General features: G+C 38.1%; 1 protein-coding gene across 1 annotated transcript in view; it reads left to right on the top strand.

Annotated features, from left to right (window-relative positions):
• Positions 1 to 15,858, top strand: part of Su(Tpl) (Suppressor of Triplolethal) — a 471,359-nt gene that overhangs the window by 434,194 nt on the left and 21,307 nt on the right. Inside the window, exon 8 of the mRNA XM_067149282.2 lies at positions 2,027 to 2,869. Coding sequence (XP_067005383.2) covers positions 2,027 to 2,869 — 843 coding nt within the window. The remainder of the gene's footprint in view (positions 1 to 2,026; positions 2,870 to 15,858) is intronic.

The raw sequence follows: 15,858 nt of genomic DNA, 5'->3' as shown, positions 1-15,858 counted from the left end.
TCTTGAATCGGGTAATCCTGGTGAGGGTCCCATACACTGGAACCATACTCTAGTTGGGGTCTTACCAGAGACATATATGCCCTCTCCTTGACATCCTTTACTACAACCCCGAAACACCCTCATACCCATGTGCAGAGATATGTACCCTTTATTTACAATCCCATTTATGTGATTACCCCAATGAAGATCTTTCATTATATTAATACCTAGATACTTACAATGATCCCCAAAAGGAACTTTCACCCCCATCAACGCAGTATTTAAAACTGAGAGGACTTTTCCTATTTGTGAATCTCACAACCTGACTTTTAACCCCATTTATCAACATACCATTGCCTGCTGTCCATCTCACAACATTAGGTCACGTTGCAGTTGTTCAGTCTTGTAACTTATTTATTACTCTATACAGAATAACATTATCCTCAAAAAGCCTTACTCCTTTTAGACATTTTAGCAGAAAAAATGTACGAAAAAGGTTCGAATAGAATCCTGGATGCGTACGACGATAAAATAATGTTGTGTAACTCGCAATAAACACACACTCCAGTCATGAAGGAAGAAATCAAGACTAGTGATAATAAATCAGGTCACAGTTCTAAACTGTCATCAGAGAGGTCAGTTCAGTATCATAATCTCTAGAAATCCCTTCTACAACAATATTATTGCATCCAAGGGACGATTAGGCGATGAGCTGTAGCTTCACCGCGAGGCTATTAAGCTTTACGTCGTTCTTGCCCGGACGTAAGCTGCGTTCTTTATGATGCAACTCGTGGATGACACATTGGTATTGAGAGAACATAGTTAAAAAAATTCACATCAGAGGGCAGACTCATCCAGAATACACTGCTGGAAAAAGAAATAAACCTCTGCAGGCAGGCAACTGAGAAAAAATATATCATTTGAATCGGCGGATAAATCCGCATTCCCCGCCGAGCAAGCGACTTGTAGCCGCAGATCTCGCCACATCGCCCACCGAACGGGTTAAGCCCAAAAGTCAGGTAATGATTGCACAGGATTAAAAGCCAAATCCTTTACAAGAATGTGTTGCTTATCAGTATTTTGGATCTCTGAAGGACGATATTATCATGGTTGTGGTTTTGAAATACGCTTTTCTGGTACTGTTACCTACCCAAGTTTGAAAACAACCTGGCATTTGTCTGGAGATAGACTTACAGGTCTGTTGCAAGTGCTAACAGAAACCTGGTTGGTAGTTGAATGTTACTTGAACATCTTGCAACACAGCCTTCATCGCCGCACTGTGCCACACATTGCTAGCTATCTAAATGTGTGCAATGTTTTAATGGAACTACCCTACTTTATTCAGTAGGTTTGCGAGAACTAAGGTCTCTTACATTTTCATGCCCTTTATGGCCCTTCCTTCCCTTTTGTGTAAATCCTCATTCTTCAAAGAGTTGGACTTTTTCCATGTTTTCATCTGATTAGTGATTATTATTATTATTATTATTATTATTATTATTATTATTATTATTATTATTATTATTATTAAGAGAGGAAGATCACCCTGCCTCTTTAATTTCAAGAATGCTCCATAATAGTCATTGAAGTGGTACTTTACAACAGGCCTTTCTGCTGGCATGTTCCTGTTTTTATTGTGAGTTGAAACTTTACCCTTAACCCACCACTTTACTGAAATCAGGATAAGTAAATAGTTTTGTTTCATAATACCTTTGCAGAATATTATTAAAACCTAACACTTCCTCTGATGGTGGTGCTATATATCCTGCCTGTTTACGAAGAGCCTGTTGGATGTATCAGCCTCATATGTATATAGATATTCCACATCCCTGTATGCCGCTGAACTGTTGAGCATGCATTGCAGAAAATGGGATGTCCTGAATCCCCTGGCTGTGATGTTACGTTGATATATATAATCTATACATATTCTTGCAATATCCTATGTAAATGGACCCTTTTCCTTTGCATGCCTGTCTATCTGTTTGAAAGTATATTTTAATATGAATTACTTTTTAGTCAGTTGTGTGGTAGTGTGGCTTTCTCATTGCAGTCGTAAGCCTCAGAACCTGACTCCGCCTGGAGGTAGTGATGGTGGTAGTTCGGGCAGTGGACAATCCCCTACAAGTACACATCCCGGCAGCCCTCCATCCACAATCTCGTCCAACGTCAAGCGGCCAGGTTATATAGATGGAGCAGATGGACTACCTACCAAGCGTGCACGCATTTCTCATTACCGCAAACCATCCGAAACGAGTGGATATCGACCTCCTGATTCCAGCCAGCAGCGCACAGCAGATTCATCACGCTCAGATTTACCTTACAGGCGCATGGATAGAGATACGAGTAATATGAACCTTCGAAGTAGGGAATATGGAAGTAGTGATCATGGCAATTCTACAGTGCTCAGGAATAGTGGTTTTAGCAACAATAGTTTCAATAGCAGTGGAGTGTTGTCAGTGCCAGACAGGAGATTTGTGACGTCTGATAATGAAGCGAGTGAGAAATGTACTAGTGGTGAGAGTGTTGGGTGTGATAGTAGTGTTATTAGCAAAGAGAGAGTGGCAAGGTGTGAACCTTCTGCATCGTCACCTTCTGGATGTGTCTCGTCTTTATCTAATTCGTCCAGTAAACTGGCTAGTGAAGACTCTTCTAGAGGTAGGCCAGACAGTGGCGTGCGTAGTCCAACAACCAGCAGTCGAAGTCATGGCGGTCATCACGACAACCGTAACAGCAGGTGGAGCTCTCCTCCTAGCAAGGTGACATCTACGACCTCAAATTCATCAAGTAATGTTTCAGGCATTTCCAGTCCTGATAGCCAGCTAGAGAATGTAGACCAACCAAAAACAGAGGAGAGTGCAAAGACTGCTGATTCTGAATATCCAGAATATCTCACGTGAGTATTGCGCTGTTATTTGTTATTAAACCTCTTCATTTTAAATTTCAGCTCATATTTCCTGTATTAAGGTCTTTTCAATTCTTATTTCATTGTTAATGCATGTTCTGAGTATATTTTTTGTAGTTCTAGGCTTTTCAAAACTTGTAAATTAGAAATCTCAACACTAGTAGTAGTAGTAGTAGTAGTAGTAGTAGAATTTTCGTTGTAGATCTTCTTTCATAACTTAATTTTATTCTGTAAAATGGCCAGCGAATTGTTGAAGGAACATAGTTCAGCTCTAAAATGTTAATATCACATGCTTCCAAACTGTATCGGGGAGCTAAAATCTGTAGAATGCGTACCAATTTACTGGCTTTTTCTCAATTTTAGTGCGTAAATTTACATGTTTCTTGTATAAATTCAGTTCTGAACCTAAGGTGTGCTACAGGGTTTTCTTTTACAGTTTATATCCCGTACTGAAATGTAATTCAAGTAATGAACATTCAAAACTCAGCAGGTCATTGTAGTTAGGGAAAGCAAATGCATTTTACTCTGTGGAGGATGTAGTAATTGATTTGTGAGAGAAGGGTGGTTAACAAAACTGTCTAAAACTATTATTAGTAAAAATTAGTGTGGCAAGGTGTGAATTTTATGCATAATTATAGGTGGGCCAGCACAAGGTTGCACTTGACAGTTGTAAGTCATGTTGGTACCACTACAAAAATGAAATGAAGAACATCACCCGTCAATCAGAATCACCAATCTACTACTTTTTATGTCAGATACAGTTACGCATTTTATTCATGTTAATTCATATTTAATTCCGTATAGTGCTTATAATGTTATTTGCTTACACAAATACGAGCGTTTAAAAATATTATAAGGTTTCAGCGAGCCACAAAATAAATACGAACTATCTTCAGTTGATTGTTGTTGGCAATATGGGTAGTATAGTGGTGCCATCTATAAGTAGCTTGACTACAGTATTGAAGTGTTGCCGTTTTGTCTGTCGCCGCTAGCACGTGGTCAGATGTGATTCGCGCGTTTATGGAAGTTTTGTTTTCATTGTGAGATAATTGTGAAATTTTATTTTAATGAATGCAGTGCAATGTCTCGGTAATGACAACATAGCCATGAAGCGTGAATTGATAATACTTTACGCAGCGCAGTGCCCCTTAATAGTCAAGCATTAGAATTAGTGCGGAGAACTCGTGAGTTTTACTAGAGGAAGAGGAAATTCGTACGCTTGTATAGCCGTCTCTCTGTTCCTGCAGATCATATTCGGGAACGCATATGTCAAACATCAGGGCTTTCAAAGCATACTGTTATTCAGAGAGGTGTTCGCCTCCAAGAACAGAAGGAAAAAGGGACTGGGGTACATAGCAGTAACGGAAACGGGGCTGATAGTAGGGACTTGTTTCACAGCACTCCGGGAAAGAAACGAAATAAGCTATCTCCTGTAACAGGAATTAATTCTTTCCAGGCTGATGCAATACGAAGACAAGAGTACAATTATTACAGCTCAAAGTCCCTTCTGTCATTCTTAAGGACAATGCACCTTACCACTCTGTAATAATGGACAAGACCCCTACTTCGAGCGCCCATAAGGAACTGTTAGTGGAATGGCTGCAATAAAGAAATATCCCAGCGCATATGTGTATGACTAAATTAGTCGACACCGGGCAAGTTGGCCATGCGCTTAGGGGCACGCAGCTGTGAGCTCGCATACGGGAGATAGTGGGTTCTAATTCCACTGTCGGCAGCCCTGAAGATGGTTTTCCGTGGTTTCCCATTTTTCACCAGGCAAATGCTGGGGCTGTACCACAATTAAAGCCACGGCCGCTTCCTTCCCATTCCTAGGCCTTTCCTGTCCCATCGTCGCCATAAGACCTATCTGTGTCGGTGCGACGTAAAGCAAAAAAAAAATGACGAGGTAGCAAAGGAACAAGGGCATGAAGTTATTAGTTTGCCATTATACCAATGTCACTTTAACCTCATAGAGTTGGTACCGGTACGGTATGGGTTGAAGTAAAGCATTACGTACGCACTAATAACAAGTCCTTCACAATTACTGAAGAGGAAGGGCTGTTCCGGGAAAGTATTGCTCGAATGAATGCGGCTTTGTGGAGGAAGATAGTTAGCCATGTCGCAGCATTTATTAACTAGGCAATGGCAATACATGGCATCATCAGTGACTCTCCGGAGTTGATAATCTGCCTAGACTACAATGACAATGAAAGCGACGGTAGTGATGGCAGTAATCTGGAGGGTATCGAGCCTCTACCTTTGTGAATCTATTATGAAAATAAGTTTTTGAATTTTCGTAAATTTTACAGATTTTACTAGAAACCTTTTGCGTTAGTACCGGTGTATATTATTCTAACATTTATTGGTGTATTTGAAGTGAGATACTTGTCGGCCGATTTCTTCCGTATTTTCTAACATCGCGATAATAAGAACTTCGTAATATATTTATCTCATATAATTTTGTGTGATGAATAATCGGTGAGTTGAAAGTTCGATTTTTGTCGGCCTATTTCATTTGTATTGTGTATCATCGCGATGACATTAAAAACATTTCTCCTGTGTTTCTAAAAACTTACATGTGCAATCAGCTGTTGTTACGGCGGCAACATCGCTTCATGTGCCATTGCAGTGTGACCAACATTGTGCGCAGCTGTCATGTGCAACCTTACGCCGGCCCACCTATACTTCTGGATGTCATCCAATGAATTGGTCACAGAGCCTTCAGTGAGCAGCAAAGAACTGTCACAATATTTTGTGGTTGGTCGTTGCTTCCTTCCATTGATTTTTAACATTTTTCTTTCATTGTGTTTACTCTTTTGTTTTGAATTACTCATAAAAGAAAATCATCGCAAAATATCTTCTGGGATAGGAATCTCTGTAACTTTCGAAGTATTGATTCAGATATATGAGGGTCACATAATAAATCATTGCATCTACATTTTGTACAACAAAATCTGTTACTCCCAGGGTTTTGAAATATGCATAGCGATGCACACATTATACTCTACCAATTGATGTTCTTTAAAATGTAACCTTTAAGTTTTCCAGTCAGTCGAAACTAATGAAAGATTAAGAAATATTAGAAAATCCCAGAACAGAATTACATGTTTTGTTCCTGAAAGAACATAATCATATTCTATCGGTCCCTTTCATTATGCATATGTAATTATATTTACACACTTTCTTTATGTGTGTATAATTCTCATATGAAAAATAATTATAAATGTATAATAAAAGTTATTATTAATAGGTGACTTCAGTGCTCGACTAGGCAGAGAAAGAAAACACCGTGACATCTACGGAAAATGGCCAGCACACAAGAAAAAGAATAAAAATGGAGAGAGACTACTGTGTAGAAACTATAATTTAATCTCAAAATCTACATGTTTTAAGAGGAAACCTCAAAAACTCAAAACATGGAAACACCCTGACTACACTAAAGGAGAATGGCAACTGGATCACATCTGGATAGACAAATACCACCGCAAAGAGATCTAAAACGTCAAAGTCCTCCGAGGAATAGACACAGGTTCAGATCACTGTGTGGTTAAAATTAAAATTAAACTCACTCCCCAGAGGAGACAGCAAAAGCAAGCCCTTAAAACTAAGAGAAAAATAGATCCCACCCAGCTAAGCAACAACCGAGCTCGATAGCTGCAGTCGCTTAAGTGCGGCCAGTATCCAGTATTCGGGAGATAGTGGGTTCGAACCCCACTGTCGGCAGCCCTGAAGATGGTTTTCCATGGTTTCCCATTTTCACACCAGGCAAATGCTGGAGCTGTACCTTAAGGCCACGGCCGCTTCCTTCCCACTCCTAGCCCCTCACTGTCCCATCGTCGCCATAAGACCTATCTGTGTCAGTGCGACGTAAAGCAAAAAAAAAAAAAAAAAAAGCTAATCAGCAACAAAAATTACCAGAAAGCAACTGAAAAAATAAAAATCACAGATGAACTTGAAGACTTAGTACACAACTTTAAACAAATGCAGAAGACCTGGCTCCAATTAAACCACGTAAAAAACACCAATGGTGAAACAGTGGACAAAAGACATCAGACATGGCTATTACATCAGTCCCAAAAAACAGAAATATCCTATCAAAATCTAGTAAAACAGAGAAAAGAAACTGCACAAGTCTTAAGTAGAATAAAATGACAACATCATAAGGAAACACTGCAGTTAATTGAAGAACAATTCAGTAAAACTCAATCAAGGGACTACTACAAAACCTTCAGAAAGCAGCTCCAAAAAATTTGAACCCCCGACCCTACTGATGAAGGATGAAAATGGTAACCTGGCTCATAACAATAAAGACAATGCAGAAATTCTGGTTAAATATTTCAACAAACTTTTAAATTGTGAGGAACCTACAGAACTCCTTCATTTGGACACCAACACCCCGATAAAAACACCACCAGAGAACATCAATTCCCCCGCAATAAAGGAAGTCTACCAAGCTCGGAATAAATTTTAAAACTGCAAAGCGCCAGGAGAAGATCAGACCTTTGCGGAAATCTGGAAATATGCAGGAACATCAGCAAAAGTTGCCCTCCATCAACAACTTGTCTCTATCTGGATTAAAGAAAAACTACCAGAACACTGGACAACAGCCCTCATTCACCCACTGCACAAAAAAGGAGACAAAACCGACCCTAATAACTACAGGGGAATCTCGCTCCTAGACATAACATACAAAATATTTTCAATAATCATCCTTAATAGGATAAGTTTACAACTTGAGGAAGAACTAGGAGAATATCAAGGTGGTTTCAGACCATGGAGGAGCTGTCCTGATCAGATCATGAATCTTAAGTCGATAATGGACTATAACAGGAGAAGAAACAGAGATATGCTGATAACATTTGTAGATTTTAAGAAAGCTTATGATTGCATCCATAGAGAATCTCTGTTTAAAATTTAAGGCACCTTGGACTACACCCCAAATTAATAAACATGATAAAATTGACTCTCACCAACACCAAATCAAAAGTTAAGTTTAGGGGTGAAACATCAGAGACATTTGAAATTAAAATTGGACTACGGCAGTGAGATGCGCTCTCACCACTATTATTTAATTGTGCTCTAGAAATGGTAATGAGGGAATGGTTTAGGAAATGTTCCCCCAAAATAAAGATTGGCCGAAAAATCAAAACAAATTGCCTGGGTTTTGCTGACTATTGAGCTCTATTAGGAGTGGACATAAAAGAAGCAAAAACCCAGATATCAGAAATTCAAAACATTGCAAATAAAATTGGCCTCAAAATATCATTTGAAAAAACAGAAATTATGACCCAGAACCAACACAACTAAAAGAAGTTAACCATAAATGGTAATAAAATCAAAATAGTAACTCGATTTAAATATCTTGGAGAAGTAATTACACATAACCTAAATGAAAAAATCTCAATCCAAATAAGAACAAATAGATTAGCTAAAGCACAAAAATTAACATGGGATATCTACAAAAAGAAAGTCTATCAATAAATGCAAAAATAAAACACTACAACACAGTTATAAAACTGGAAGCTACGTATGCAGCAGAAACACTTTTTCACCTGAATAAACATTCAAAGACTGACAGACTTCAGAAAATTGATAGGAGAATTGGAAGAACCTGCATCAACAAAAAATACCAGAAAGATGGACAGTGGCAGATAATACCTAACAAAGTCGTGTACAAAGAGCTAGAATCCATTACAGGATACTATGCGTAAGAGGAGACTGGGATTCTTTGGACATATCATGAGGATGCAGGATTCGAGACTTCTGAAACAACTAGTACAACACAATCTCGTCTCAAAAAATCCCACAACAGGATGTAAATGGATCAGAGAAGTAAGAGCAGATCTGAAGGAAATAGGCCTTACAACAGAAGACACCAAAAATAAGACAAAATTGAATACAAAACTTAAGAATACAAACATCCGCTTTACCCTTACACAAAACAAACCAACACCACACATATTTCCAACTGAGGAAAGGGCACAAAGATCGGAGCGTCTGAAGAAGTACTGGAAGGACCGCAAAGCCCGAACAATCCCTTCAAAGGGGCCTGAACGACGGACTGACTAAAGTGATCCTATGTGGTCATAGACGAATAAGAAGAAGAAGAAAAAAAGTTATCTGATGTAATCTGGGTGTTATTTCAGGGATGAACATGTCATTCTGTTATTAATTATGTGTGTGGGTTTTTCCTAGGTATTTTTCTGGTATTTCTTAAGCATGCATTAGTTTTAACAGACTTGAAAACCTACAGGTTATATATTGACTGAGTCAAAACTGAAAAGAAAATAGCTTCCACTTCTTAAAAAATAAAAATAAAGTTCTTTAGACCAGTTACAGTTGTTTGTGCAGGGAAGTCTGCTTGGGAAGATAGCAAAATCACACCAATCAAATAAATTAGTCTTTATTCCTCCACCTCAAGAGTAGTATATTGAACTCTGTTTTATAATGTTCTGTAGCTGTTAAAACAGTAGTCCTAGTTTACTCCATATGAATACGAATCAACACATTTAAAGTCTAGACATTCCTACTGGCTCCTCAGTACAGTGGCCATGTCACTGTGCAAAGAAATGGAGTTAGGGATCAAACCATAACAACAGAGTAATATCCTGCAGAAGCCTCAGTACTTTTCATCTCCAGCATTGTAAATACTATTAGTACTCTATTTTTTGTCCTTGATGCTCAGAATGATCCTCCAGATATTCCATGCCAAAATTACCATTAACTTCAGTGGAGGTGGATTTACATGCACCTTGTATCTTCACAGCAATCCTTGATGATGTTTTTCAGTGTACTGATGTTTCATTACTACCCCAGATTTCATAGTCGTAACAATTCTGTTCAATATGTCACCCCCTTTGCACTGTATTGTTTCAGGTTCACAAGATACCGTACATTTCTTTTTCACTTCAGTCAGTACACTGGCACCCACTGTGCACCTGTTTTGCACATGAGCAGAGCAGATATTTACATTAAATCTTATACACGGTTGCCTGAGCAATCCTGTGTGTACCTATAACTCCCACAGCGTCCATCGATTGTCGTCCCTGAAGCACTAGGGACAAGGCACAAGCAATATTGGTGTGAAGTCTCTGGATGTCTACTCTGAACTGCTGCCACCCTCTTTGCAACCTTTCAGTATAAGAAAGCAAAATTCATTTCTACAACCTGTGGCTTTGCTCTGTTTCATGTCTTTGAATTCTGGCTTCATTTTTTATTCATAAGTTACCCCTATTTATAGGGTAGCATACCATTTGCTCTTACTTTTCCCGTATAATATTTATGTTCTGCCTCTTGCAATCTTAATCATGTTTTAAGATAGTGGTTGGTAAAATTACTAATCCTCAGTATCATGCTTTTTGCATGTGGAGTTTGATATCTAAAGCTAGTAAACATGTAGTTTTACATGAATTCTGATATTGTGATCATAGTCACAGGACCTCCAGTTTTATGTAGAACCATAGGGATATGACTCTTCATTTCAAAAATCTCTCTGACATTTTCTGGGATTTGAACTGCAGCCACTTAGGAGAGAAGTCAAGGTTACTTGGCTTACATTGTCCCTTAGAATTTGATATCTCTACAGTGATATGATACTTTATAGTCTTAAAAAGATTATTTATCCTGGTAACTTGGTGAGTATGCTTTACTCGTGCATATTTGATCTATTTGGTACTTACGGTAGTTGTGGATCCATTAAACATGTAAATATTGTGAAGGATGACGTAAGTGAGCTCTGAAGTACAATAAAACCTTGTTAATTCAAAGTTGTTGGGACGCAAAAATTGGACTTTAAATTACGTGATTTTGAATTAACCGCCAACTCGTAATTCAGAAATGCCAACCCTTGCCGTGTCACAAACATAACCTCACACAACGAAAGAAAAACAAATGACAAATTATGCTGGTTCCCCTGTGTAAATGATGTATTATTTGGATTACTGTACTCTTTGCATTTTTTAGATGCCATGTACTTGCATGGAAAGTGTCCAATGCCCGTAAAACATCGTGGCTTATCAAACTTTCCTGTGATGAGGGGAGGAAGTCTCTCGCTTCAGTGTGCATTGCAACACAGTAAAATGATCCACACCCTTGTATGATTTCTCGGCTGGCACTTATGTCCTTTAAAACCATAAGTTCATTTGGGCTCGGCATTAAAATGAACAATGCAGTTTCATCAGCATTGACAATATTGTAAGATGCTAATTAGTTTATAATATCACCTATTCAATACATTAAGTGTATCTTCAATACGGATCCATAATGATATTTATCACTTGTATTGACAATATTGTTCGGTACGTATGAATTGACTATGTGAACCACACTTTCTCGCCTACTGCTGGCATCACCAGTGTTTGTGGATTCTGCTTCTCTGCACACTGCCTGCTAAATGATATTGTGGCATTCCTTAAAGCACTGAATACAAAAGAATTAAGATTTCACTCGAACTTAGCAAATATGAAGCACACTGTAGACACACCAAAATGAGTGAAAGTACGGAAAGCTACCCCTGCTTTCGGAAGACACGTTTTGTCATGACACGGATAAATTTTGAATTTAAATTACTCTGCAATATACTGTTTTTTAAATGTAAACACAGTTTTGAATTAAAAGTCTGAATTTCGGTAATGGGACCGACATTGTTCTTCGAATTATGAATTCTCCATATTTCGAAGTAAACAATTTAAATAACGTGAAAGATTGTACCTCATGTGTCCGGGAATGAGAACTTCTTTGAATTAGGTGGGATTTTGAATTAACCAATTTCGAATTATCGAGGTTCTAGTGTATATACCATAATCATGTTATGGGCCATTGACTGGGTGGTACATCATGTTCAACTTCTTTTGCGATTTGTACAGTAAGACATGTCCTAAAGACCATCCCCATCAAAAAACCACCCCTCTTAGCAACTGATTTTTCCATATTTTGTACCTCTCTTGTCAACCAACGACCAGGCATTTTCTTGATCTGACCTGATTTAAAAGACCATTTCCAGAGTTAAATCTGCGGTATACAGTATTATCTAAAACTGAAATGAGCTTTTATCTGTCTTCCAAAACAATATGGTGGCCATGGTGTTAAAGGACACATTCCAAGGTACTCGACCTTCCAGCATTATATGACTGCATAAAGAGTTTCGATCACTCCATCAATGTTTTGCTAGTTTGGATAAAATATCATGCAGTAGTAGTGCACTGGTGACTCGTGTGTCCCTCATCACATTATTTTTAGGATTAACAGTACAGTATTATTCTTGTGTTGTGTAAGATAAGATCTAGATGTTCAGCCTTTGCATTAATACAGTGACCATGAGGGTACAGAGCTCAAAGTTTCCCAAATCAAAGATGACCTCTGTGTTCATTCAAGTAGGAAATCTGAGGTGATAAATGAGGAGGATGTAAATAATGGTTGTTCAGCAAAAGAACTGCCTGTACAGCAGTGGTTTTCAACCTTTTTGAGACCATGGCTCCCCTAACCAACAGCATTCTTTCTGTGGCTCGCCTGTGGGATACCCCGTAAAAACTTGACATTTACTCTAAGAATCTATGGAAAAAAAATACCAGCGTACAAGTAAAAAACTCATACTAACACTGCACAGTATGAAAAACCTTTATTAAGTTATAAAAAATCAGCAGATATTGTTCTTCTCTCTCTGTTATTTTAAAAAGTGAATTGTAAGACTAAAATGAAAGGAACATTATAAAAAGCAAAATATTACGGATAAAGTATATTTTCACTGCAGAAACTTATATCGGTGTGAAACCTGAGCTTGCTTGTTGTTACACAACTCACCAAATCTTGGCACTAATTGAGATATGGCTACTCTCATTTCTTTCTCTACACAGTTTTCATCTGTGCTTGGTTTTTATGATAGCCACTGCTGAAAACCCACACTTGCAGAGATAGGAGGTTGCAAAAGGAATCAATATCTTTAGTGCTCTCTTGCTCAAGCTTGGGAACTCCTGTCGTACAGAATATCCAATTTTGACAATGCGATACACAGCAGATTCACATTCGGTGAAGAATCTGATGAAAGTTATACCAGTTCTTCCTCCTCTGCAGTACTGAAGTCCGAAGAAGCATCACTACAGAAAGGATTTTGAACCCACTGATAATTGCCACAGTTTTCAGGAAAGTCCGTTTCAAAATTAACACTACAGTTATGGAAACAATAAATGCAGTAAAGTCTATTTCATTTCCTGTTAGGAAATGCTGCAAACAAGGGAAGTAGTCTCTTCCTTCATTGATTTTCCTCTTCCAAAGAAGCAGCTTCTTTTTGAAGGCCAAAACTTCGTCGATAAGCTGAATCAAATGGGTTGCACTTCCTTACAGAGACTTATTCAGCGGGTTCAATTTTGCATAAAGATCACTTAAATGCGCAACTTTCAACAGAAAGTCATGTCCGGAAAGCACTTTGCACTGACATGGTTTTCTTCTAGATAAGAATAGATTTCCCGCCTAACTTCAAAAACGTGCGATAATATATTTCCTCTGGAAAGCCATCAAGTGCTGCTATAAAATAAGAGAGACGTATGCTTAGCCCCCATATCTTGGCACATTTTACTGAAAAATCTAGCTTTAAGAGGTTGAGTTTTAATGGAGTTCACCACATTTGACAATTTGCAGGACTTGATTCAAATAAACACTTAAATGCTGTGAAGCAAGTACTTCTCTATGGATAATACAGTGGATCCAAACTGAGTCAGAAGCTTTGCCACGGATGAATGCTTGTAGGCCACTGTAACAGCCCGATATGGAACAGCCACCATCAGTGCACACACCAACACAGTGAGTGCAATAAGTAACAATAGGGAAGGGACAGGGAAGGGAACTACCTATGTGAATCCTTAATGGCTGGCAACCAGGTATTACTTAATTGATAGCCAGTGTCCCTTTTGAAATTGTTAGGATTTCTACGTGTTTCCACAGCTTCCCGTATAATCCTGGACCTGTAGTGTCTAGTGTGGGTAAGAGCTCAAGCATCTTGGAACATGACATCGTGACCCGACGATGGAGCGTGCTCAGCTATTGCCGATTTGTCTGGCTGGTTGAGACGAATATTACGTTCGTGTTCCTTGATATGGGTACCAATGGACTAGCATGTTTGGCCGATGCATACCTTATCACAAGTACAGGGAATTTCGTATACCCCAGGATGTAAGAGTGGAGACAATTTTCATCTCGGTGTTTTCCAAATTCATACATTCCTCATTGCCAAATGTTTCATACCAGGCTTGTGTCAATGTCATACACCTCTCTGTGTCATATGTTATGTACACATGTTATGTACACATGTTATGTACACATGTTATGTGACCTCCTTAGACTGATTCTGATGGTTCGGTCAGCTTCCGCTTCGAATGCTAGTGCTGTGCCATGTCCAGGGAGCCATCTGGTGACGAATGAACGTACCATTTCCAGTTCTATTATAAGTTCTAAATTTCAAAAAAGTCATTGTTTAAGAAGCCTTTCTCTTGGACAGTCGAGATTTTCTTCTGATGATGCAGAGCACAGTTCTCTGCGAAACGTAAAGAAATTTCACCTTATTTTCTTGACACGGCAAAAGCCTGTACAGTATCATGTCTATAAGTACGGGCCGTGAAAGCATCAATAGCAACAGATTATTACAGTTAAAAGTAAAGGTGACAAAATCATTCTTCTCTTTTTCTTTTCATTTTTGAGTGTTTAATGGTTTTACTTTTTATCTTGTTCAAAATTCTGTCAATAAAATTACTGTTATAACCATTAATATGTGCTAAGGTATGGATGATGTTGATTTTTTTCATGTAAGCCTTCTTAGACATAGGGATGTTCAAGGCTCTATATATCATACTGTAAAAAGTGGCCATTTTATGAGTGCTGGGGTGGAGCGAATCCTGTCTAATAGCATTTGCTGTCTGAGTAGGTTTCCTAAAGATTTCAAATTTGAGATTGCTGTCGCTTCTAATTTTAAGGTTAAGAAAATTGAGAGTTCTATCAGTTTCTGAATCAACTGTAAATTTTATATAAGGGTCACAAGTGTTTAGTTTTAAAGGAGGGTTTTTTCTGTCAGTGATAGTAAATATATCGTCCACATATCTCGACCAACGGAATATTCCCTGTAAGTTGTTAAGTATGTTAGTTTTTTCCAGATTATCTTTATAGATTTCTGCCAATATTTCAGAAATAGGGGATCCCATGGGGAGTCCCTTCTGCAGATAAATTGTGTTATTAAAAGTGAAACAATTATTATTGAGGAAAAACTTTGGAATATGTAAAAATCCTATTTCTAGTTTACTCAAAAGGCTGTATTTGTTAATTTTCTTTGACTAGATTGATAGTTTCAACTGTAGGAATATTGGTGTATATATTCGTGATATCAAAGGAGTGCTTAATGTGATGCGGATTTTATTGAAGTTTCTTTGTAATATTACCAAATTATATGGAATTTTTAACAGAAGTTCTATTGAAGAAAGTATAATGTGTGGCCAAAATTGTTTGTATGAAGCGAGAAATATAAGTAGGGCTGTTTTTAAAATTAATAATAGGCCTGATGGGAACTCTGATCTTAAGAATTTTAGGTAAAGCTCTTGCAGTGGAGAGTTTTGGATTTGTTAAAAGTGAGCTTAGAAATTTGTTGCTCACTAAAAATGTTTTTTTGTGGGAGCTTTATGATGGAAAACCTCTTACCAGAAAAGTTCAGTTTTACTGTAGTTATGATTGAAAACCTGTTATCAGAAAAGAAGAGTTCAGTTTTATTGATATAATCATTCTTATTCATTAAGACCATGGTATTTCTCTATCTGCCTTTGTAAATATCATTGTTGTTTGAGTCTTCAGTCCATAGACTGTTTTGATGCAGCCCTCCATGCCACCCTATCCTGTGCTAACCTTTTCATTTCTACGTAACTATTGCATCCTAAATCTGCTCTAATCTGCTTGTCATATTCATACATTGGTCTACCCCTAGCGTTCTTACTACCTACACTTCCTTC

Source organism: Anabrus simplex, chromosome 1, assembly GCF_040414725.1.
Source record: "Anabrus simplex isolate iqAnaSimp1 chromosome 1, ASM4041472v1, whole genome shotgun sequence".
Taxonomy (NCBI): domain Eukaryota; kingdom Metazoa; phylum Arthropoda; class Insecta; order Orthoptera; family Tettigoniidae; genus Anabrus; species Anabrus simplex.
Note: the sequence above shows the minus strand (reverse complement) of the source record. Positions and strands in the feature narration are given on the sequence as shown.